The sequence below is a fragment of the Gnatocerus cornutus genome, chromosome 2, assembly GCF_029298725.1.
Source record: "Gnatocerus cornutus isolate USDA-ARS CGAHR chromosome 2, icGnaCorn1.1, whole genome shotgun sequence".
In the NCBI taxonomy this organism is placed as follows: Eukaryota; Metazoa; Arthropoda; class Insecta; order Coleoptera; family Tenebrionidae; genus Gnatocerus; species Gnatocerus cornutus.
Window position 1 is genome coordinate 2,232,697 of NC_142234.1, and position 25,844 is coordinate 2,258,540.

General features: G+C 30.9%; 1 protein-coding gene across 1 annotated transcript; it reads left to right on the plus strand.

The window, feature by feature from the left end:
* The first annotated feature begins 1,272 nt into the window (after positions 1 to 1,272).
* On the plus strand, positions 1,273 to 24,641 carry LOC148178128 (uncharacterized). The gene is made up of 5 exons (XM_088030082.1): positions 1,273 to 1,647; positions 17,512 to 17,598; positions 20,162 to 20,259; positions 21,554 to 21,716; positions 21,771 to 24,641. The coding sequence occupies exons 1-5, from the start codon at positions 1,630 to 1,632 to the stop codon at positions 24,339 to 24,341; spliced, it is 2,937 nt and encodes a 978-aa protein (XP_087886208.1). The 5' UTR covers positions 1,273 to 1,629; the 3' UTR covers positions 24,342 to 24,641.
* The last annotated feature ends 1,203 nt before the right edge of the window (positions 24,642 to 25,844 follow it).

Below are 25,844 nucleotides of genomic sequence, written 5' to 3' on the forward strand. Positions count from 1 at the left end.
CTCTACAACGTTCAAGTTTGGGGGAGTTGATTAGTAGATCCAAGCTAGTAACCTCCCTAAATTTCATTTCCGTGGCATAAAAACGTCTAGAATTACAAATTTTTTATTTCAAAAATTGGAAAATTTTAGTTCATTTAAATAAAAAATTCTAAAAATTGCGTCTTTTGCTCTACAACATTCAAATTTCAGGGAGTTTATAAGTAGATCTAAACTAGTAACCTCCCTAAATTTAATTGCTGTGGCGTAAAAACTTACAGAGTTACAAATTTTTATTTTCGAAAAATTGAAAGTTTTTAGTCCATTTGCGAAATAAAAAATTCTAAAACTGCGTCTTTTACTCTACAACGTTCAATTTTAGGGGACTTGACAAGCAAATCTAAACTAGTAACCTCCCTAAATTTCATTTCCGTGGCATAAAAACGTCCAAAGTTACAATTTCTATTTTCAAAAATTGGAAAATTTTGGTTCATTTAAATAAAAAATTCGAAAAACTGTGTCTTTTGCTCTACAACGTTTAAATTTGGGGAGTTGATAAGTAGATCCAAGCTAGCAACCTCCCTAGATTTCATTTCCGTGGCATAAAAACGTCTAGAATTACAAATTTTTCATTTCAAAAATTGGAAAATTTGGAAAATTTTAGTTCGTTTAAATAAAAAATTCTAAAAACTGTGTCTTTTGCTATACAACGTTCAAATTTGGGGGAGTTGATAAGTAGATCCAAGCTAGCAACCTCCTTAAATTTTATTTCCGTGGCATAAAAACGTCCAAAGTTACAAATATTTGTTTTCAAAGTCAAATTTTCGAGTCCTAGTTGGTCAACTTTACAGCCTTACAAATTTTACAAGAAAAACCAATTTTTACGCACAGTTTCTTTTTGTAAGCTATCTAATTTTCCAGGTAAAAGTTTGTGCTTTATTTACCAAACACGCTGTGCAATGTTTACAACGATAATATTAGGTCCAATTAACGTTTAAAATTCTTTGTGAACGCTGCTAATGTAAGAAATGTCAACTGCAAAAATTGGACAGTATTGAGGTTGTACATTTAAATTAGCTAGATTATCACTGTTTTCGATTCCATCAATTTGGTTCCAGCTGGTTGTTCTAACCCTTTGTAGGCTTTAATTCGCAAGTTTTACAACTACTTTCCTTTTGGTTCACCACGTTACACGTTAGAGTTGCGCCTATAATTATTATTAGAATTGTCAAAATTAAACATAAGAATTTTCAATCCTCCGATACTCTTGAGACACATAAATAAGTAAATTTGCGAAGTGCCCACATTATCAGACAAATCCAACAGAGTCAATGAAACATTTTTAGTCTTATGCTCCAGCAAAAGCAATTACACTGCCGTCTGTTCGGGAATAAAACTTTTGCATAAATGTCAAAAAACAAGTCCACCTAGTGTTATCAAATTGATATACGGATCCTGTATTGCGTGCAACGACTTGTTTGGGACATGGGCAGGGCAGGTGAAAGGACTTGTGGAAGGAATCAGATGAAATTCTGATACATTTCTAAAAGAGATCAGTTGTGTTCACTCTCCAGCTGCTGTAACCTCAGTCTCAGTTTCGCCCAGCTAGTAATTGGTGATAGTATTTCGCTGCGCGAAGTGGAGTCAAGAGAAATGCCGCTGTCGATGAAGGTGAGTTACAACAACCTTCACCTTGGCTTTTCTCTATGTCAAAGCCGTCTTATTAGCGCAATAAATTAAGTTGGCGATGAAAAAATTCAAAAAAAGGGAAACCAACAACTGCAAGAAGTTGATAATAACACAACTATAACTTTTTGGATTTGTTTCGACCTTTGTTATTCTAACATCTTATTATTAATCCATTGTTAAAATACTTAATTGCAATTATAAAAACCAATTAAAATGTGAAAAAGATGGCCTTTGGAACTGCACATCTTGGCAAATAAAAATGTAGAGTTTTTTTACATTACGTTGCGACGCCCTGTATTTTCGAAATTAATACAGTTGGGATCGAAAAACTTGAATGAATCTTACTGTCAGTTTGATTGACATTTATGTTCAGTTTGGTGACAAATCATATTAGATAAGTGAATAACGGCTGTTTTAAACAATAAATTAGTCAATTCGGGTCCACGTTCTTTAGCTTTTTAATGAAGGTACGAAGAAAATTGGTTTCTGAAAATCATCACACTAATTTATAACTCATTGTTATTGCTAAATTTTTCATGTAAGTGAATGTAAGTAGGTACATTTTACAGAAAGTGAATTTTCTATTGAGAAATTTTTAACATGTACATTATCCGCTTATGAATCATAATTAGAGAGGATGGTGTGAAATTTTGTTCAAGTCCCATTAAAACAATGAGAATTTTGTGTTCGCTGTAGTAAAAGTAGTAAACTGTTATTTTAATCAATAGAACAAAGCCTCAAATACAGGGTCTAGAAACACTTATGGATTGACACCCCCAAAATTGCCTTTAATTTTAAAGCGAAAAACTTGCAAATTTGCATATGTTTATAGTTGATCAAATTTTATTTTTAGTCATTTTAGTCTTTAGCGTCGCAACGCCTAAGAATTTTTTCCCTTAAATTTTTAACACAATTTACATAGGATCTAAAATGACATCTGAATAATATTTAACACATATACAGTATGTTATTTTTCATTTTACAAAAAATGACAAAGGAATAATATTTCATGCTTAATTTAAAATAAACAAATCTTTAATTACAACTTTAATATTATCAAGCTGTGTTTGTAAAATCGAAAAAAAAACAAAAAAAATAAAGAACTTTTATTTTTAATTTTGCACAAAATGGCAAATTTCCACTATTTGATTGATCGATTACCTGTTTTAGCACATAGTTCAATTCTAACTCGTAATTCTTGAAGACTGTTTCAAATTTTCTCAATTATTGTTAAAGATGCAACTGCATTTTTTATCCAATTTTTAAATACTTACACATTATTGGGTAAATTTTCCTTTAATATTTATATTTATATATATTAAAATGATGAAAAAATTAATTTTAAGAGTACAAACTACTTTTTTTGAAATTGTAATTGCAGATTTATCTGTTTTGAAGTAAGCAACAAATGTTATTTCTTTGTCATTTTTTTGTAAAATTTTTCCCTCTTGTGAACTCAATCTGGGGACATACTGTATATTAAAAAAATTCAATTAACGATTGCTTCCAGAAACCCTCACAAATCACTAAAACGGCAACAATTACGACACCAAAACCATTTTTGTGGCATAAAAACTTTTTGGAAATTGGGAAAATTTTAATTCATTTAAATAAAAAATTCCAAAAACTGCGTCATTTGCTCTACAACATTCAATTTTGGGGGATTTGACAAGTAGATCCAAACTAGTAACCTCATTAAATTTCATTTTTGTGGCATATGAACTTTCAGAGTTACAAATTTTTAATTTCAAAAATTGGAAGTTTTAAGTTCATCTGCAAAATAAAAAACTCTAAAAACTGCGTCTTTTGCTCTACAACGTTAAATTTTAGGCAATTTGACAAGTAGATCCAAACTAATAACTTCCCTAAATTTTATTGCCGTGGCGTCAAAACTTTTAAAGTAACAAATTTTTATTTTCAAAAATTGGAAAATTTTAATTCATTTAAATAAAAAATTACAAAACTGTGTTTTTTCCTCTACAACGTTTAAATTTGGGGGACTTCATAAGTAGATTCAAATTAGTAACATTCCTAAATTTCATTGTAGTGGCGTAAAAAATTCCAGAGTTACAACTTTCTCGTTTCAAAAATTGGAAATTTTAAATTCATCTGCGAAATAAAAAATTCTAAAAACTGCGTCTTTTGCTCTACAACATTCAATTTTGGGGATTTGACAAGTAGATCAAAACTAGTAACCTCATTAAATTTCATCTTTGTGGCATAAGAACTTCTAGAGTTACAAATTTTTCATTTCAAAAATTGGAAATTTTAAGTTCATCTGTAAAATAAAAAATTCTGAAACCTGTGTCTTTTGCTCTACAACGTTCAAATTTGGGAGAGCTGATAAGTAGATCTAATTTAGTAACCTCTCTAAATTGCATTACCGTGACGTAAAAACTTCCAGAGTTACAAATTTTTCATTTCAAAAATTGGAAATTTTAAGTTCATCTGCGAAATAAAAAAATTCCAAAAACTGTGTCTTTTGCTCTACAACGTTCCAATTGGGGGGAGTTGATAAGTAGATCCAAGTTAGTAACCTCTCTAAATTTCATTTCCGTGGCGTAAAAACTTCCAGAGTTACAAATTTTTCATTTCAAAAATTGGAAATTTTAAGTTTATCTGCGAAATAAAAAAATTCGAAAAACTGTGTCTTTTGCTCTACAACGTTCAAATTGGGGGGAGTTGATAAGTAGATCCAAGTTAGTAACCTCTCTAAATTTCATTTCCGTGGTGTAAAAACTTCCAGAGTTACAAATTTTTCATTTCAAAAATTGGAAATTTTAAGTTTATCTGCGAAATAAAAAAATTCGAAAAACTGTGTCTTTTGCTCTACAACGTTCAAATTGGGGGGAGTTGATAAGTAGATCCAAGTTAGTAACCTCTCTAAATTTCATTTCCGTGGTGTAAAAACTTCCAGAGTTACAAATTTTTCATTTCAAAAATTGGAAATTTTAAGTTTATCTGCGAAATAAAAAAATTCGAAAAACTGTGTCTTTTGCTCTACAACGTTCAAATTGGGGGGAGTTGATAAGTAGATCCAAGTTAGTAACCTCTCTAAATTTCATTTCCGTGGTGTAAAAACTTCCAGAGTTACAAATTTTTCATTTCAAAAATTTTAAGTTTACCTGCGAAATAAAAAATTCTAAAAACTGCGTCTTTTGCTCCACAACGTTCAATTTTGGAGAATTTGACAAGTAGATCTAAACTAGTAACCTCCCTAAATTTCATTGCCGTGGCGTAAAATCTTCCATTGCAATTGCATTTCTTTTCCAATTTTTTAATACTTACACATTATTGGGTAAATTTTCCTTTCATCTTTAACGCACTTTTTGATATTGTGAATCCACAGCCTGCTATTATTTAAATACGATTACAAAATTTAATAAATAAAAATAATGAAAAAATTAATTTTAAGAGTTCAAACTACTAATTTTGAAATTTTAATTGCAGGTTTATCTGTTTTGAAATAAGCAAAAAATGTTATTTCTTTGTCATTTTTTTGTAAAAAATTTTTCCTCTTCTGAACTCAATCCGAGGACATACTGTATATTAACAAAAATCAATTAACGATTGCTTCCACAAACCCTCACAAATGACTAAAAGTGGCAACAATTACGACACCAAAACCGATAAAAACCAAATTTTTGCGCTTTATTAACTATGATGAGCGTATGCAAATTTTTAAACTTTTATCTTTGGGGTGACCAAAAACGTTGCCGCACCCTGTAAATAGCATTCATAAAGTCTTTTTTCTGTGTCGCTCAATTAAGAATCGCAAATTTCTAAGAAAATAAAAATTTGTATTTTTCCAATCCTCTAATAGAAATTTTAGTGTTAAAAGAAGCAAATGCTTTTACTCTCATTTCATCTCTCACTTTCACACATCACAATAATTTGATATTTTTTATTAGACGGAAAAAGCATCATTAAACCTCACATCAATTTTGAAGAAAACAGTTTTTTAGGTTGACATTACTGTGGATTGGTGTCATTAATTAACGTAAAAAAATTAAGATGGTCAAGGTAATTCGAAAGTGACCACAACAAAACAAACTTTTCTTATTTTCGGTTGTTTTGTTTCACACATTACAGAACTCTGTAATAAAATTACCGAGCTTTGCTTTTTGTTTATTTACAAATAAAAAATCGTAACAAATTTGGCGAATGAGATTTAGAGAAAGTAAAAGTTTCCGTTTCTCTTGATTTATATTAATTAGGAATATTTGAGCTTCAAGATTCTGCAGCAATAGTTAAAAGTAGAAAATCAAGCAGTTAATATAGGACAGTGCAAGGTTCCAATTAAAAATGCCAGATTCAATTACAATCATTTGCTCAACATTGATATTTCAAACTTGATGTTATTATGAAAAAATCAGGTCTTTCTTGTATTTGGTACCAAGTGCCCCAAATTTTATGCATTTCAAAAATCATTAACTGTCACAAAACTAAAGTTAATTATAGATTTAAAAGTTACCTGACATTTGGACAAAAACGTTGCAAAAACAAAGAAAATGCAGTTTTGAGTATTTCCAAACTGGTTCATACGCGAAAGTAAAAGTTCAAGGTGATGATCAACTTGAGAAAATCTAATCTCGTCTTTCTTGTTTAAAGAGTTCGCTGCTCTACATTTGGGTTTCTTTTATTGATACTAAATTTTATGTGGAAACTCAGATTAGCTAATTTCAAGTTCAACTTCAACCTATAATTTCACAGCAATGCAACATGTTTTTTTCCCTTTTATTATAAATAAATAAAAGATTTAAAATCAAAAATTATGTTTACGTTTACGTTTCGGAATAAATCATTCAGCACATTTCATTTTGGCAATTTTTTTGGTTCATTTATATTCAGTCAATATAATGTGGCTGTTTGTAGGTCACTGGAAATACTTTCATTTACATCCACGAAGTCACTCAGGCTCTTAACTTAATTTATAATAAATTAGTGTAATCTAATAACCAACGTGAAAGTTTATTTCAAGCGACAAAAAGTCAATGATGATATCAGAAGTTTATTATTCCTTTTTACGTAATTATAGTTGAGTAGCTATAACAATTACTCTAGCAAGTGCTACTTAATCAATCACTGAAATTATTGCCATGCGCGCAATTTCTTCTTATTTCACTTTTAAAGAGGTGCGTTTTCCACATCCGGACATGCAAATTAGAACTGTTAAAAAATAAACTGTTTATCTAGGCTAAACGGGAGGAATTTAATTGGCTGCGATCAAAACAATGAATTTACATTTAAGCCAGGAACGCAGGATGAAATTTAATTTTTTATTTTACTGCGACTTTTGGTTTCATTCGGTTCTTGTTGTATTAAAAAGTGTGTTGAGATCGTCTAACCTACATACTAGTCGCTGGTGAGAAATGGTCTTAATTGTAATGAAAAGGTAATACAATAAAAGTGAAGTTCAACTTTCCATGTGTGAATCAGATAAGTTATAAACAATAAAAAGTGATTTTTAAGTACTGTAGGGTACATAATTAACAAAAACAGATTAAAATTAATTCGTCTGAAGAGAGAAATTATGCGATTATTGCCACTTAATCTTTAATCACTAATCATAAATGGGAAATTTATAAAATTTCTCTCAGTTTACATTTATAGTAGTGATAAAAGTGCAATTTTAATTGGCCCATGGACATCGGTTAACCCATTTGAAGTGCCACATTTACAGGAAAAAAATTAATTATTGTTAATCATGATTTGTTTGCATAAATACTACAGATAAATGTCAACTCTTAACGTTGTTAATGTACATTAAAATCTCGCGCGTACATTTAAATTAACACCCAAAAATCGCGTCATAAATTTTGTGACTTTTTAGTGCTACACGTAATCGTAACCTGATTTTGGCGGCTACAAAAAAGTCAGATTTCGTTTTTCTTGCTTATAAATCCACCTTTCAGAAATCCAAAATTTGTTTTTTCCAAAAAAGAATTCGACTCTTGGTGCTAAATCTCGATAAAACATATGTATAATAAAAAAATTAAACTTTATTTTTATATTAAATAAAACAAATTAAGTTAAAGCTTAAATCCGAATACAAAAGAATAAATAAACAGAAATTACAAAAACGGTAAATATAAAAAAAAATCAAAAATATAAAAAATGTGTAAAAAAGTGACATAACATTATTGTTTTGCTCTGGAAAACGTGGGATCTTAGGGAAAATTCAGAAATTGATTTGCTTAAAAATTTACCGCATATTTATAGAGGTGGAAGATAATCCGACAGGTATGTGGTCAGTTGAACTGGGTGTGCAATAAAAACCCAAATTTTTAAACAATTTTTGAAATTACGATTTCAAAATACAAAAAAAAACCAAAATACTCTCAAATAAAGTTTGCTGCATCAAAATTAAGATATAAAGATACCCAACTTCGTTCAGTTTCAGCACTTTGTTTTCAATTCATTGGCAGAAAATGCATTTTACACATCAAAGTATAAAGCTATAAAAATGAAAAAAAAAACTTCACTTGTATTAATTGTTAAGTATAGAGAAATTTTATGGTAAGTAAATAATTTACGGTAAATTTCAAAACGCTTGGAACTGCAGAAGGTCAATATGATTCAATATGTTGACAAATGTATAAAAACTTTTACTACAAAAAATTTTCTATACACGTGATTTTGAAAACTACCTTGATAAAACAGCGCTTCTTTTTCTCAAATTTTAAACATGATTTGCATAAGGTTTAAAATAAAAACAGAGATATTTTTATGAGTTATGTCATTAGAATTTTAATTAGCGAGTGTTTTCCCAGAAACCCAAAAATCGCTATAATATTTCAATTCTTAGGGCAATTTCAGAATAATTTGGAGCTCTTTGAAATTTTTGGACGGACGTTTGATAAAGTATTTCTAATATTCACAATCAATCTTCACTTTTTTAATTATTAATGATGACGATTTTAATTTGCAATTTTTTGTAATTATCCAAAATGCACTAATAAAGTGGTCTTCATTCAATTATTTGAGACAGATAAAGCACTCTATTACTCTCTAGAGACCATAAAGAAAAGCATCCTTCATTTCCATGAGAACAGACATAGCTTTCTAAAAGCTAAAAGTATATTTTGAAAAACGAGTAAATCGATTTGTATTCCTGGCCGAAAGAAAACTTTTTGTTATATAATAATAAATGGCGGCAGTCGGTTGCAGTGCAAATTAAAATCATTATCATTAATAAATGATTTGTATTAATTTTAAAATAAATGTAAAAATTCCAAAATTCCAAAACTGTTCGTTAATAATGTAACCTTAGTAATCATTGGGGTAGCATGGAAATTGGAATCAATTTCTTTTATTTTTTTTCTTGAAACTAAAACAGCAATTTAAAAAACGAAACCTGCCAAATTCCTTCATTTACAATAAGCCGTAATAAATTTTTCCACCCGATTTCAAAATCACCCTGAATACTAAAAACTCTTTATCAAACGTTACTTTTTTATATATTTTACATTTTGTAAATTTTTGATTTTTTTTGGTGTAATTTTTATTGTATTTTTTAATGTTGTATTAACTTATATGTAATTTTTAACTTATAATGTAATTATTTTTTGGTTCCTTTAATTTGAGTTTTATTCATCTTTCAGACTTTTTTAAATTTCTGTTTTATTTTGTTTTATTTCGTTTTTTTTTTCGAAAAAAAGTCGACTCAAACGATGGAAGTAATTGTTTTTTTTTGTTGAACGCCTCTCGTAACGAGTTGAAATTCAGACTTTATAATTTATGGAAAAAATAGAATTCTGTGGAATTATTTTTTTTACAAAATCCACGAAGTTTACAAAGTGTGTTAAATACAAATATAAATTTTTAAAATTTGGGTCTTCTGCTCGATATCTTTGTGTTATGGCACGGTTAATAAACAACTTAAAAATTGTAGTTTTCCCAAATTTTATTGCTACTGCATTAAAATTGTCAAATTACGAATTTTTATATAAAAAACGTTGTTTTTTTTGGTTCGTCTTTGAAAGATAAATTTCTAAAATTTTAACTTAAAAATAGTAAAATTACTTTTCAGAATACTTGTTTTTCATAAAAAAAATCATTCTTGATAAATTGGATTTACTGGACAATTGCGCTTGCTAGAATTCATATATTAAAATCATGGGATTTCTCCTTACTTTCATCGATTTTTGGTGGCAGCATTAAAATTAGTAAAAATCTCTTAAAGTACTCATGTACTCATTTATAGGGTCCTGCAACACCCCCAAAAACGTCTTTAATTTTTAAAATAACATTTTGAAAACTTACAAACACTTATAGTTATCACAGCTCTAGAATCTGATGCAAAAATTTGTTTTTTATTACCGATAATTTAGCGATTTTCGAGAGTAAGTGGAACCATTGGCTATTTTTTTCAATATAAATGTGGTAAAAATATCAGTTATCATTCGATTCTTTAGTTTGCTTTACATTGCAACAAAAGCTGTACTTGGTAAAAGACCTTCAGGCGAAATATATAAATTTTGTGCCTTCATGTTACTGCAATCAGTTTCGATTTTCATCAATTTATCCATTATTAAAAAATATACCTCGAATATAATATGACGCACATGTAAAAACAAGAAAAAATGCATCTTATTTTATATAAAAATTCCGGTATTTGTAAGTGCAAAAGAAACAAATAAGAAAGAGCATCTCTGAGTTCTACGATTTGCTTTGAAATATTTATTATAAAAGTGAAACGGCAAAAATTTAACATTTTATCTCCATAAATTAAAGTTTCGAAAAAATTGACAAAACAGGTTTTCTAAAAAATCACGGTGGTGTTATTACTCTCTTTTCAAATATGCAATTTATGAACGAATTACGAGTTATTGATGACTATTTATTTTTTTTATTAATTTTGATCCAAAAATATTTTTTTGGGTATTTTTACACTTGGTTCCTTATGCTAAAAATAATGGGTAACAAAGATATATTAAAATTAACCCAAATTCTGCAACTTCTATGGACTATTCAACCTTAAAAATAACTCCCACAAATTTCGTTCTTGTGACACCAAAAATGTCGAAATTAAAGCGCGTCCAAGTTTTTTTTGTAAATTTTTTCTAGCTACTTGAAATGAAAATTTCTACAAATTCTCCTCTTCGCCCTAAAAAATGTGGTTAAAATCGCATAAACAATAAAGAAATTACCGTGTTAAAAAAAAAATTGGTGGCATTTTTTTGGTCTTAAAACAAAAATTTCTAAAAATTCGACTTTTTGATCTAAATTTTTGCAAATTAGTGATATTACTAAACCAAACAAATGAAACAACATGCATAAATTCCTTTCCTGTCGCACCAAAAATAACGAAATTACAGTGTTGAAAAAAATTGACATTTTCAGTCGTCCAAATAAAAATTCTAAAAAAAAGTCTAAATTTTTCTAAATCGGTACTCTTAATAAGACAGTCAAGACTTATAAACTCTACATTTTGGTTATAGTGGCATAAAAAATGAAAAACTTACAAGTCGTTTAAAATTTTTGGCCACATTTTTTTATGGTTAAAAACCAAACATTTTTCTTTGCTTCTCGAAATCAAATTTCTAAAAATTCTCTTTTTCGGTCTAAATTTTTCTAATTCGACACTCTTAATAAGGCAGTCCAGAGTGATAATCTCCACAAATTTCGTTAAAATCACATAAAAAATAAAGAATTTACAGAATCTTAAAAAAAATGGTGGCATTTTTTAGGTCTTAAAACAAAAATTTCTAAAAATTCGACTTTTTGATCTAAATTTTTAGCAAATTAGTGATGTTACTAAACCAAACAAATGAAACAACATGCATAAATTCCTTTCCTGTCGCACCAAAAATAACGAAATTACAGTGTTGAAAAAATTGACATTTTCAGTCGTCCAAATAAAAATTCTAAAAAAAAGTCTAAATTTTTCTAAATCGGTACTCTTAATAAGACAGTCAAGACTTATAAACTCTACATTTTGGTTGTAGTGGCATAAAAAATGAAAAACTTACAAGTCGTTTAAAATTTTTGCCCACATTTTTTTATGGTTAAAAACAAACATTTTTCTTTGCTCCTCGAAATCAAATTTCAAAAAATTCTCTTTTTCGGTCTAAATTTTTCTAAATCGACACTCTTAATAAGGCAGTCGAGAGTGATAATCTCCACAAATTTCGTTAAAATCACATAAAAAATAAAGAATTTACAGAATCTTAAAAAAAATTGGTGGCATTTTTTAGGTCTTAAAACAAAAATTTCTAAAAATTCGACTTTTTGATCTAAATTTTTGCAAATTAGTGATATTACTAAACCAAGCAAATAAAACAACATGCATAAATTTCTTTCCTGTCGCACCAAAAATAACGAAATTACAGTGTTGAAAAAATTGACATTTTCAGTCGTCCAAATAAAAATTCTAAAAAAAGTCTAAATTTTTCTAAATCGGTACTCTTAATAAGACAGCCAAGACTTATAAACTCCACAAATTTGGTTACAGAGGCATAAAAAATGAAGAACTTACAAGTCGTTTAAAATTTTTGGCCACATTTTTTTATGGTTAAAAAACAAACATTTTTCTTTGCTCCTCGAAATCAAATTTCTAAAAATTCTCTTTTTCGGTCTAAATTTTTCTAAATCGACACTCTTAATAACGCAGTCGAGAGTGATAATCTCCACAAATTTCGTTAAAATCACATAAAAAATAAAGAATTTACAGAATCTTAAAAAAAATTGGTGGCATTTTTTAGGTCTTAAAACAAAAATTTCTAAAAATTCGACTTTTTGATCTAAATTTTTGCAAATTAGTGATATTACTAAACCAAGCAAATAAAACAACATGCATAAATTTCTTTCCTGTCGCACCAAAAATAACGAAATTACAGTGTTGAAAAAATTGACATTTTCAGTCGTCCAAATAAAAATTCTAAAAAAAGTCTAAATTTTTCTAAATCGGTACTCTTAATAAGACAGCCAAGACTTATAAACTCCACAAATTTGGTTACAGAGGCATAAAAAATGAAGAACTTACAAGTCGTTTAAAATTTTTGGCCACATTTTTTTATGGTTAAAAAACAAACATTTTTATTTGCTCCTCGAAATCAAATTTCTAAAAATTCTCTTTTTCGGTCTAAATTTTTCTAAATCGACACTCTTAATAACGCAGTCGAGAGTGATAATCTCCACAAATTTCGTTAAAATCACATAAAAAATAAAGAATTTACAGAATCTTAAAAAAAATTGGTGGCATTTTATAGGTCTTAAAACAAAAATTTCTAAAAATTCGACTTTTTGATCTAAATTTTTGCAAATTAGTGATATTACTAAACCAAGCAAATGAAACAACATGCATAAATTTCTTTCCTGTCGCACCAAAAATAACGAAATTACAGTGTTGAAAAAATTGACATTTTCAGTCGTCCAAATAAAAATTCTAAAAAAAAGTCTAAATTTTTCTAAATCGGTACTCTTAATAAGACAGTCAAGACTTATAAACTCTACATTTTGGTTATAGTGGCATAAAAAATGAAAAACTTACAAGTCGTTTAAAATTTTTGACCACATTTTTTTATGGTTAAAAAACAAACATTTTTCTTTGCTCCTCGAAATCAAATTTCTAAAAATTCTCTTTTTCGGTCTAAATTTTTCTAATTCGACACTCTTAATAAGGCAGTCGAGAGTGATAATCTCCACAAATTTCGTTAAAATCACATAAAAAATAAAGAATTTACAGAATCTTAAAAAAAATTGGTGGCATTTTATAGGTCTTAAAACAAAAATTTCTAAAAATTCGACTTTTTGATCTAAATTTTTGCAAATTAGTGATATTACTAAACCAAGCAAATAAAACAACATGCATAAATTTCTTTCCTGTCGCACCAAAAATAACGAAATTACAGTGTTGAAAAAATTCATTTTCAGTCGTCCAAATAAAAATTCTAAAAAAAGTCTAAATTTTTCTAAATCGGTACTCTTAATAAGACAGCCAAGACTTATAAACTCCACAAATTTGGTTACAGAGGCATAAAAAATGAAGAACTTACAAGTCGTTTAAAATTTTTGGCCACATTTTTTTATGGTTAAAAAACAAACATTTTTATTTGCTCCTCGAAATCAAATTTCTAAAAATTCTCTTTTTCGGTCTAAATTTTTCTAAATCGACACTCTTAATAAGGCAGTCGAGAGTGATAATCTCCACAAATTTCGTTAAAATCACATAAAAAATAAAGAATTTACAGAATCTTAAAAAAAATTGGTGGCATTTTATAGGTCTTAAAACAAAAATTTCTAAAAATTCGACTTTTTGATCTAAATTTTTGCAAATTAGTGATATTACTAAACCAAACAAATGAAACAACATGCATAAATTCCTTTCCTGTCGCACCAAAAATAACGAAATTACAGTGTTGAAAAAATTGACATTTTCAGTCGTCCAAATAAAAATTCTAAAAAAAGTCTAAATTTTTCTAAATCGGTACTCTTAATAAGACAGTCAAGACTTATAAACTCTACATTTTGGTTATAGTGGCATAAAAAATGAAAAACTTACAAGTCGTTTAAAATTTTTGGCCACATTTTTTTATGGTTAAAAAACAAACATTTTTCTTTGCTCCTCGAAATCAAATTTCTAAAAATTCTCTTTTTCGGTCTAAATTTTTCTAATTCGACACTCTTAATAAGGCAGTCGAGAGTGATAATCTCCACAAATTTCGTTAAAATCGCATAACAAATAAAGAAATTACAGAATCTTAAAAAAAATTTGTGGCATTTTTTTGGTCTTTCAACGAAAATTTTAATGGATAAATAATAATGTACTTGTCGCCTAATTTTCCTAAATTTGTAATTGATTTGAAAGAAAGCGAGGGCGATGAAGATTACACTGAGCGATAATAATTCTTATTATCTTATTTTGTAATATTTATTAAATAACCTCGAAACAAACTGTCAAAATGAAACAACTAAAAGCACTCTGCTAAATTAAAGAATTTTCTTTTATTTCCCTCAGTGTTGTTGATTTTCTTCAATTTTCTTGCTGCTAAAGTTTCCTGACATTCTTTATCAAACCTGAATTTTTCGTTCTATTATGTCTGGAGTCTCTAGGTAGCGATTGCAGCTTCCATGATTGCGGTTTCATTTGAGTTCGATTCTTAATTTTCTGTATTTTGTATGACATTTGCTTCTCCTTGTTTCCGAAATTATTTTATTATTATTATTATTATTATTATCGCTATTTTAGTAACTCTACGTTGTATCGCCTTCTTTCCTTTCTTTTTTGTTGTATACGGTAACTGTTCTTCTAATTTTTAAATTTAATTTATTGGGTAACAGTTTAGCAATGTTGCCATTTTCCTAATTTTATTTTGGCTCTACTGCGAAAATAAAGAGTGAAATTTTTTTAAAAAGTATTCCGGATTTTAATATTTTCAGACAGAGGAAGTAATTTTTTTATCTCATGACATAACACGGTTTACATCATCAAATAGAAAAAATTCTTTCACTATGTTTCCAATCAATCATCAGCCCCCTAGGCCGACCTATTTTTTTTCCCCGGAAAAGATTTATATCCTTGTCCGTTATGCAATTTTTATGCAGAGGTGGAGATAATTAAAATTATTCTCTGTTACTGTTATTAAAAAAAACTTGACTGGTGATTCATAGAAAGCAACGTTTATTTAACGCAACGAAATTTGAATTGTTTTTTCCTGATTTACCACTAACTTCCTTCACACTACTCATCTACAGAAGGAGTATGAAGTATGAAAAAGTAATTTTTAAATCAAAAACTGACAAGGTAAAATGAACCCCAATTCAAGTACTTTCTACACCACTGGCAAAAAACGCATCTGGGGTGCGATTTTGTTTCTCTATCGAAAAAAACTTGATAGCGATAAAATCTCGTTTGCTGATTGGTTGAGACGCTTCATTTCTGTCACATTTCTCGATTTTGTCACGAAATCAAGTGTTCATGGAGTGATATTTTCTCGCCAGCTCTGAATGAAGTGATAAATTTTTGAGACATAACCTCGAAATTTATGTCAAAATAGAAGTTCAAAATCGTAGTTCTGAGTTACAAGTTCTTAAAATTAAGGTAATTGTAAACTTTTGAGCATTTAATAAGCTTATATACAAAGAACAAATGCAAACAAAAGTTTAAAAGTTACGCAATTACATTTATCGCAAGTGATAATTTATCACTTGTTTCCTAAGCAACCAGCAACTCGATTTTTGTTCACTTTTAAATCAGTGGCGCGCAAGCTTATTTTTTGAAAATTTTGTGTAATTTTATCTCGAAAACAAAAAGACTTTTACTAAAACTTTTTTCTCTTAATAGGCTCAATTTGTGACAAGGAATTACCACTCTTTTTGTACATGAATTGTAATTTCAGAAACACCCAGTATAAAATTTATTTTATATTTTCTTCAACTTTACATTTGGTTTCTCGTATGAAACACAAACTTGGTTAGTGAAAAAAATATAAAAAAAAAAATCGTCAAGTTATATGACACCTTTCTGTCAAGGTGGAAGCGAAAGTTCTTTGAGGTCAAGACGTTTCTAATGATCGTCTTTCTTGCATTCTTCACCGCCATTTATGTAGATAATTTGGACGTATGTATAAAACTAATTTTTTTTTTTTTTTGGAAATGTGTGTTTGTTACATGACTCTTAGCTTAAGATTGGATTCATTCAGAAATACAGTAAACTCCGCCACCAAGTTCATTCATCTGAGATAAAGTAATATCGAGATATTTTCTGAACTGAGATAGCGGAAGTTGTCTACAATGTTTTGTTTTACTATGCAAAGAAAAACTTCAATAGCAGTTCACGCTGCAACTCTCTAAGAGTTCGATGAAATCGACTTACTCATTTAAAATGTCTTTAAAAAAATCATTGATGATTCACACCAATTTAACAGAACTTTAATTTAAAAGAACATTTCTACAAGGTGTTTATAAATGTTTCAAGCATCAAGGGTGGCTCTGGAATTCCTGTCGTACGCTATTTCGCCGCTTTATTTTCATGGTGAATATAACTATCATGAAAATTATTTATAATGTTACTTACTTCAATGACGTTTTAGTTACGGTTTTGTGCCCAAGTTTTCGATTTCCAGGTTTTAAACCACAACTCGAACAGTTTATTTCTCAAAACTTACTTTGCTTCATGTTTGAGGTTAACTGCAAATGTCAGTTGAAAAATCTAAACCCATATTAGTAACGAGCGGCACATTTCTTTGACATTTCATAGCCACCCTTGATGCTAGAATTTCATAGGCATCGCTTAGTAAATTTTATTTCTACAAAGTTTGCAAACTTAGTTCGGTGGCTTAGTGCAAGAAAGATTCAGTAACTGTCGTCGAATAGTGCTAAGCAGCGCATTTGACATTGAAAAAATCCTTTCTTTTCTACTTTTATATTCACATTTATTTGTACTACATATTGAACAAATACGAGTACATTCGAAAAAAAAAAATTAGATTGGCCCTTTTTGTTTATAAAATATTTGCCAAAATGGTCAGATTGGCCCTTTCAAAACTGCATATCTGATGGAAAACGGTAATTTAAGAACTTTTTCGTTTGGTTTAAAGTAAAAAACTTATTAAATTCTAATACAATTAATTTTGACTATAAAATTTACATTAGGGGCTATTTTTTAGTGTTAATTTTTTGGAAAAAATTGGATTTTACATGTTCAAAACTGCTTTAATAAGAGACCAATTTGGGAATTTGATTTCTATTCATGTCACATTTGTATGCCGGTTAGTGTTCACGTCACGCTATTATTGAGTTATTCTGACGTCATACTGAAAAAAATTGATTGGTAGTTTACTAGTGTTCCATAGATTTTACTAAATATTTTGTATACATATTAATATTCCGCATTTTTTCTAGATAACGTCAATTTTGATTTTGACGTTTATATACACGAATGCAGAAGCACCTCCAGGATATGTAAAACAAGCAGAACCTGCCGACAAAGTAAGTGAAATATTGCATGATTTATTTTTTGATTAGAATGACAGAAAAGTCACTAAAATTACGCGCGAAATTTAAAATAACAAATTAAGCCCACTTACTGTAAACCCTGTCAACCCAGTAGAAATTTAGTGTTTTTAGCGTATTTTGCAGCATTGTGTACCAACCTATGTGTCAACTGTCAAAATCTCCCAATCTCTCACCAGATATATTATATACTAGAGCTCATTACAATCGGTCCACTTATTAAAAATTTAAGTTGGCAGTAGTCCCTAGAAGTTTTTATCGAAAACAGTTGACAGAAAAAGCGTTTGACCTTGGAGCAGTTGTCACATGCGTAGAACCTAATCGTCAAATCTAGTTTAATCCTTATTTAAATCTCTCTTTTAGAACTTATCTTTGATTAATTCTTAACTAATGTGAGATGTTGATACACTAAACTTTGACAACGTGTTAACCTCAAAAATCGTTATTCAATTTTCCCCTAATTTTCTCCCCAAAGAATTAAAAGCCGGATTTACACCCAAGCATTTTAGAAAATTTACACAGGAGAGTAGACTGATGGTAATGAGCTGGACTTTAGTTGATTTTAGCTTGACTTTAGTCTAAAATTACTGTTTAGATAAAATTTAACGAACGATGGAGGAAAATCACGAAACTTAATATACTATAATTAATTATTGACATATTTTTGAACAAGATAATTCGCGAATAGAATAGAATAGTTTTTCCATTAAATCGATTAAATATTTACAAGAAAAAAAATCTTAACAAAAATGAAAATCCACCGTTCAGTTTTCAAGAAAAAGCGAAAACCAAGTCTACATTAATTTCCAAAAGCTACAAAATTATCATCGGCTAGGAAATCATTTCAGGTTATTACTTAAGTACGGCTCTATTATGGTTTATTATTTCGATCTTTTGGAAATTATTGCACTGCATTGACACAGAATCCGTTAAAATGTCGCGCGTTTGGAATAACAAGGTTCTAACTGCATTTTTGACGAAAATCGAGATTTTCATAAAATTCTCTTTTTAACATTGATTTTCTGTTTTCTTAATCGGAATGTATTCCAGAAATTCCAGAAGCACAAAGTTGTATTTGCTGTGGATTAACTTAAGTTAGATTTTGCGTTTTCATTAATTCAAACCTCAAATCTTAGGTTAAAAATGCAACTAAAATGCATCGTTATCGCTTATGTGCCATTAAACTTAACTTTAGCCTGTGGTAAAATTTCCTATCTTGGAATCCGTTTTTATTTTTTTCATTTTTTAAGCCTTAAAATCAGCCAATTAGATTCATTTAATCTAATTTTAAATTTTGGTTGTCTTTCGACCAACTGAAAAATAATTTATTACTGAAATCAGTGGCGTCAATAAGAGGAAGAACAAATACTGCAATTTCGTTTAAAAAAAAAGAGAAAACAAATTTTTATAGCTATTTATTTGAGAAGAATATTAACTAATTCATCAATACAAAGTTTAGAACAGGAATTGTTCAGTCCAAAAACGAAGGAAAACTGAGCTTTTTTTTTGTAGGTCAAAAAAATAAGACAATCATGAAATAATAATAAATAAAATTATTTTTTAGGCGACTTAAACGGAAAATGGAATTTTTCGACCTCAAAAGCGGCCTAAAAGTAAGTCTTTTCTGACCGCAAACATTTTTGACCGATCTATGGTGGCGCCATCTATCCATTGTTTTGCATATTACATCAAGAAAATATTAACTTTTCTCAAGAATTCATAAATATTTACAATTATTCAGTTGTTATAATTGATTAAATCAATAAATCATAAATAAAAATTTATTAACTTGTAAATTTAATGATGTCGCCTAAAAAATCTTGTGTGTATCACGGCCTAAAAGTGCCATTTTGCTAGCGCCTCGGCCATTAAAAAAAAGCTCGGCCAAAAAAGAATCACTTTTTGGCCGTTGTACACAAATGGCTATTTTTTTTTCAAACGTCAAAAAATTGACACATTATTTAGCTCGATTGTCACGGTAAAAGTTTCACTTATAATTAGAATACAGCACTTTATTTATTTACAGCTTGGGCTCCACCGTAACTACAGAAATGTTTCTATTGCACTAAGATTATGCATAAATTTTATTTTTTTTTAGGTAAAATAGAGTAATTTTCTATCGTTTGCAATAAAAATCGTATCATTACGTTTAGCAGACACACGAACAGCTCAGCACACAAAGCTTCATTTTTGCACTTAATGACATAATGTACTATTATTACCATTGCCAAGTTTTTCCTTTGAAAAAAATCCATATTGCGAAAAGGAAAAAGTTTAAATTAATTTTGCTTTGATTTCTGAGGTGGTTTAACTGAAAAGGACATGGTTCTTCCACTCATGGGCGCCTTTTTTTCATTACCCTGTATATGTATCTGCAAATCAAATGCAAAAAACTTCTACATTAAAGCACTGTATTGATGTATTGCAAATATTTATACTTAATCGATTGCTAATTGTTATTTAAGAGATTAATTTAATAATAAAAAACTAAACCATCATCAACCATATCCATTTTTAATTTTGATTATTTCAATTGCAGAATCCCCCAAAATATGAATATGGCTACAACATAGAAGACGAAAAAGGAGCCTCCCATGGAAAAGTCGAAACTAGAGATGGTATTTACGCTTTAGGCAGGTAGGAAAGCTCGTTCTTGCATAAATGTCAAATTTTTTTTGTATACAGGGTGAATTTTCATGATTTTGTGCAGATTTCTGCTGATTTTTTGCAATTCAGCCGTTAAATCTTGATAGAAATTGGTGGTTTTGTAGATTTAGAGCTCTTCTTTGCAAATCCAAGCCAGAAAATGGCGAGAATCAGCAAAAAATCGTCGTTCCACATCAAAATAAGCGGATTTCTCTAAGAATTTTCATGATTTCGTGCAGATTTCTGCTGTTTTCTTGCAATTCAGCCGTTGAATCTTGATAAAAATTGGTGGTTTTGTAGATTTCGAGCTCTTCTTTGCGAATTCAAGCCAGAAAACGGCGAGAATCAGCGAAAAATCATCGTTTAGCATCGAAGCAAGCGAATTTCTCTAAAAAATTTGATGATTTCGTGCAGATTTCTGTTGTTTTCTTGCAATTCAGCCGTTGAATCTTGATAAAAATTGGTGGTTTTGTTGATTCAAAGCTCTTTTTTGCGAATCCAAGGTAGAAAACGACGAGAACTAGCAAAAAATCGTCGTTCCACATCAAAATAAGCGGATTTCTCTAAGAATTTTCATGATTTCGTGCAGATTTCTGCTGTTTTGTTGCAATTCAACCGTTGAATCTTGATAAAAATTGGTGGTTTTGTTGATTTATAGCTCTCCTTTGCGAATCCAAGCCAGAAAACGACGAGAACCAGCAAAAAATCGTCGTTCCACATCGAAATAAGCGGATTTTTCTAAGAATTTTCATGATTTCGTGCAGATTTCTGCTGTTTTCTTGCAATTCAGCCGTTGAATCTTGATAAAAATTGGTGGTTTTGTAGATTTCGAGCTCTTTTTTGCGGATTCAAGCCAGAAAACGGCGAGAATCAGCGAAAAATCGTCGTTTAGCATCGAAATAAGCGGATTTCTCTAAAAAATTTGATGATTTCGTGCAGACTTCTGCTGTTTTCTTGCAATTCAGCCGTTGAATCTTGATAAAAATTGGTGGTTTTGTAGATTTCGAGCTTTTCTTTGCGAATCCCTTGCTCTATGGGTCATGAGTTCTGGGACACCGTGTATAATGTCCGGCGAATAGCAATTGAAGAGAACCAAACGCTTAAAATCAGCCGCGTCATTGTTGATAACCTCTTGTATTGACTATTGGCGGTTAAATAAGTTAAAGTTAAAGAGCATATTAGCCTCCCTTGTTAGTTCTCTTCTGATTTTCTTTCCATCTTCATAAAAAACTTTTTCTTAAAATCTATTTTTTTTAAATATTTATGTATGCTATTATAATTATAGGTATTACGTCCAAGGAGTTGACTCCACCCACAATGTCCAATACTATGCAGATGATTGGGGTTACCATCCCTACATTGAATACAGCAACGTGGGTCCACACAGCAAAACCAGAACTCAATTATTATTAGGTGTAGAAGCTGTAAAAGCTCTGGCGTCTAACAAGGTGAGCACTTTGATCTGCGATAGTCCAACAATTTAAAATATTTTTTCTTTCAAGTTTACACCACATTCTGTACCACCTAAACAACATGTGGCCGAAACCATTTCCAATAAACTAGTCAACAGCAGAGGAGGGCAGTCCATTGCACCTCAAGCTCAAGAAAACAGACCTCTTCAAATCGTCGTGGAACAACAACAGCAACCCCAGCAAATTGTTGTTCAACAATCACCTCAATTGGTGGCGGTAGAACAACAACAGCAACCCCAGCAAATTATTGTTCAACAATCACCTCAATTGGTGGCGGTAGAACAACCCCAAACTGTACATCAAGAAAGCTTTGTTCAACAACCTCCACAAGTCGCGTTTGAGCAGCCGCAACAAATTAACAACATTCAACAAGCTGAGCACATCAATAATATTCAACAAAGTGGACAGTCTCAGCAGTTCGCGTCTGATGAATCTGATTCCATTGTGGTCGAGGCTAGAAACCGGCCACAACAATTCATTCAAGAACAACAACAACAACAAGCACAACAACAGCAACAACAACAACAAATAATTAATAATGCTCAGCATGCGATACCTCAACCACAACAACAACCTCAACAAATTTTGTTCAGAATATCACATCCTCAACCTCAACAAAACGTAGGCGAACAGCAACTTCAGCAAGGGCAAATTTCGCATCAATTCGCTCAACAGTTGAGTTTTGAACAATTACCACAACCACAAGCTTTAACTTTGCAGAGCGGCGCATTACAACAGAATGACAATCAAATTCAAGAAAATCTTATAACTAATCAACAATTGTCGCCTAATTTGCATGAACACAGATCCCAAGAAACTCTTCAAGAAGGTCAGATTAATATTGATTTCGGAGCAAGACTAAATGCCCAAGGGAGAAAGGAACAATTAATTGCTAATACTAGAAACTTGGTTTCTGGCCAAAACGTGTTGGACATAAACAGAGCGCTTGAGCAAAAAGCTAAAAGTTTTGAGTCCTCTACAGCCAAACCATTATCTGCTAGCGAAAATTTCTTAGGTGTTAGCACCGTCACTGAAAGTAGTCTTTTGAATGCTCCGATTGTTGTCGCCGATTTTGACGACAAAATAGTTTCAAGTACCGAAGGTTATTTAAATTTACAAGCAGCCAGAGAACAAATCTATTCGACCACTGCTAGTACTGTTTCAACTAAGTCATTTGGCATCACTGAACCATCAGCAATTTTAGTCACTCCTCGACCAGTGAGTACGACCTTTTTAGCACCCATCACCGCCGGTATTCAACTAGAAAATGCAGATAAGAATAGGATTGAAATTCAAGGCGCCGAAGCTAGTCCACTGGTTGCCAGCAGAGAAAGCGGCCAGAAAATTATCGTAGAAATTCAAAAAAGTTTGCCTTACTATTTGGGTAAATTTGAATATGAGCAAAACCCTTCGGCCATTGGTGCGGCGGAGCAAACAGCGACGAGGACGACGCAAAGTCAACCAACGATCCACGAGAAAGCCGTTGAGAATATAGAGTTAGGCAAGACGTTGGCGTTGCCTGAATTTAGGCTTGAACAACACGACAATGCGCAACAACACAGTTTTCCTCAAGGTAATATTGACTTGGAACAACAAAGTGGACAACTAGCGGAGACTTCGGTCAAAGAGAATTGCGTCCACGACCAACAAGAGGCTCAGGGCATCCAGCACCAGGTTGTGCAGCAAGTTAATTCTCCTCTTTTCATTGAAAAAGTAGTTGAAAAACAAGTCGCTGTCCCAGTGGTTCAAACCAAAATTGTCGAAAAACCTGTTAAAGTCACTGAATTTGTGGAGAAACGAGTTCATGTGCCTCAACCGTACCCGGTGGAAAAAATCGTTGAAAAACAAGTCCATGTGCCTTTTGAAGTGACACGGTACATTGACAGGCCATATCCAGTTCAAGTACCAGTGGCTCAACCTGTCCCGTACCCTGTGGATCGGGTGGTGGAGAAAATTGTTAAACAACCATACCCCGTCACTGTTAAAGTTCCAGTTGAGGTAAAAGTGCCCTTCCCTGTAGAAAAAATCGTCGAAAAGAAAGTACCAGTTGACAGAATTGTAGAAAAATTAGTACCACATTATATTGACCGGCCGTACCCAGTGCAAGTTGGAGTTCCTGTCCAGGTTTACACTTTACAACTTGCGAAATCTAGCCAAGGTGCGCCTTTGACCACTCTCTCTGCACCACAACCGCAGAAATCATATCCTGGACCTGTGAAAACCATTAAAGACTACCAGCAACCATTTCTACTAAGTCAACAGTTACCAGCTCAGGAGCAAGTTCAATTGAAACAAAACAGTTTGTCTTCAAACGAGTATTTACCTCCACCATCAAATTCCGCTCCGACAAGAGTTCATGACTGCGATCAAGTGAGCGGTTTCAGCGGCAAAAGCGTGTACTATACCATTCAACCTGACGATTATATTGGCCTTGCGCCCCCAAGGCTTGGAGAAGACGATGTGAATATTCCTAGGAAGTTTAGAAATCCTAGATCTAATTTCAATAGCAACCTAAGGATAGAGTATGGGTTCAAACCTCCACTAAGACCATCTCAGGAGATTGATGAACATGGCCAGCCCATAATTCGAGAGGAACCATAATATTCCTAATATTAAATTTAGTTACTTTAGGGAAGGTTTACGTTGTACACGTTTCGCTTTTGGTTACCGAATGTAAGACATTCCTCAGGGTTGTTGTCGCCTTTTCAGTCACAAAATTCTATGTGTCATCGTCATTTTTATTAATTTAGTGTAGTATTTATTTTATTGCTAATTTTAGTTAAGTATTTAATATTTTTATTCTCAGTATAATAAGTGTGGAATATACTGAAGATGAGTGTGATTTTAATGGTTTTATTTGCGCTAAATGCTTCGATGTAAATAAATTTTAAATACAAATTAATGTCCAAATTCAACTTTCATTCTCCTTCTCGACTGCATTCCAATAAATCAACGAAAATTTATATAGCATAAATTTATTTGCCCAATAATAATAAAATAAATTATATTATTCATAACAATAATAAAAAATAAAGACAAAATTAATAGGCCTAACCAACTTAATGCTACTACATCGTGTTTCATCTAGTCCCCTCTGATTTTCCGTAAAAATTAAAAAAAAAAATTATAAGCGATAAAACTGATTCAACCTATGCTTAATTTTTACGTTTGTTGCTTAAATTCATTCCCTATTAGCAATTTTGACGTTTGACAAGTGACATCATTGACCGAAGTCCAAACTAACAGAACTACAAGGTGTTTATAAGTGTTTCTAGCATCAAGGGTGCAGATTTCTGCTGTTTTCTTGCAATTCAGCCGTTGAATCTTGATAGAAATTGGTGGTTTTGTAGATTTCAAGCTCTTCTTTGCGAATCCAAGCTAGAAAACGGCGAGAATCAGCAAAAAAATCGTCGTTTCACATCAAAACAAGCGGATTTCTTTAAGAATTTTGATGATTTCGTGCAGATTTCTGCAGTTTTCTCGCAATTCAGCCGTTGAATCTTGATAAAAATTGGTGGCTTTGTAGATTTTGAGCTCCTCTTTTCGAATCCAAGCTACAAAACGGCCAAAATTAGCGAGAAATGGTGATTTTGCATCGAAATAAACGGATTTCTCTAAAAAATTTGATGATTTCGTACAGATCTCTGCTGTTTTCTTGAAATTCAGCCGTTCAATCTTGATAAAAATTTGTGGATTTGTAGATTTTGAGCTCTCCTTTGCGAATCCAAGCTAGAAAACAGCGAGAATCTGCAAAAAATCGTCGTTCCACAACAAAATAAGCGGATTTCTCTAAGAATTTTGATGATTTCGTGCAAATTTTTGCCGTTTTCTTGCAATTCAGCCGTTGAATCTTGCTAAAAATTTATGGTTTTGTAGATTTCAAGCTCTTCTTTGCCTTCTTTGTGAATCCAAGCCAAAAAACAGCGAAAATCAGCGAAAAATCGTCGTTTTGCATCAGAATAAACGAATTTCTCTAAAAAATTTGATGATTTCGTGCAGATTTCTGCTGTTTTCTTGAAATTCAGCCGTTGAATCTTGATAAAAATTTGTGGTTTTGTAGATTTCGAGCTCTTCTTTGCAAATCGCTTGCTCTATGGGTCATCA

Coding starts and splice junctions, on each gene's coding strand:
- LOC148178128 (XM_088030082.1), top strand. Junction 17,599..20,161: donor AAGCAGAACCTGCCGACAAA/GTAAGTGAAATA, acceptor TTTCAATTGCAG/AATCCCCCAAAATATGAATA. Junction 21,717..21,770: donor AAGCTCTGGCGTCTAACAAG/GTGAGCACTTTG, acceptor TTTTCTTTCAAG/TTTACACCACATTCTGTACC.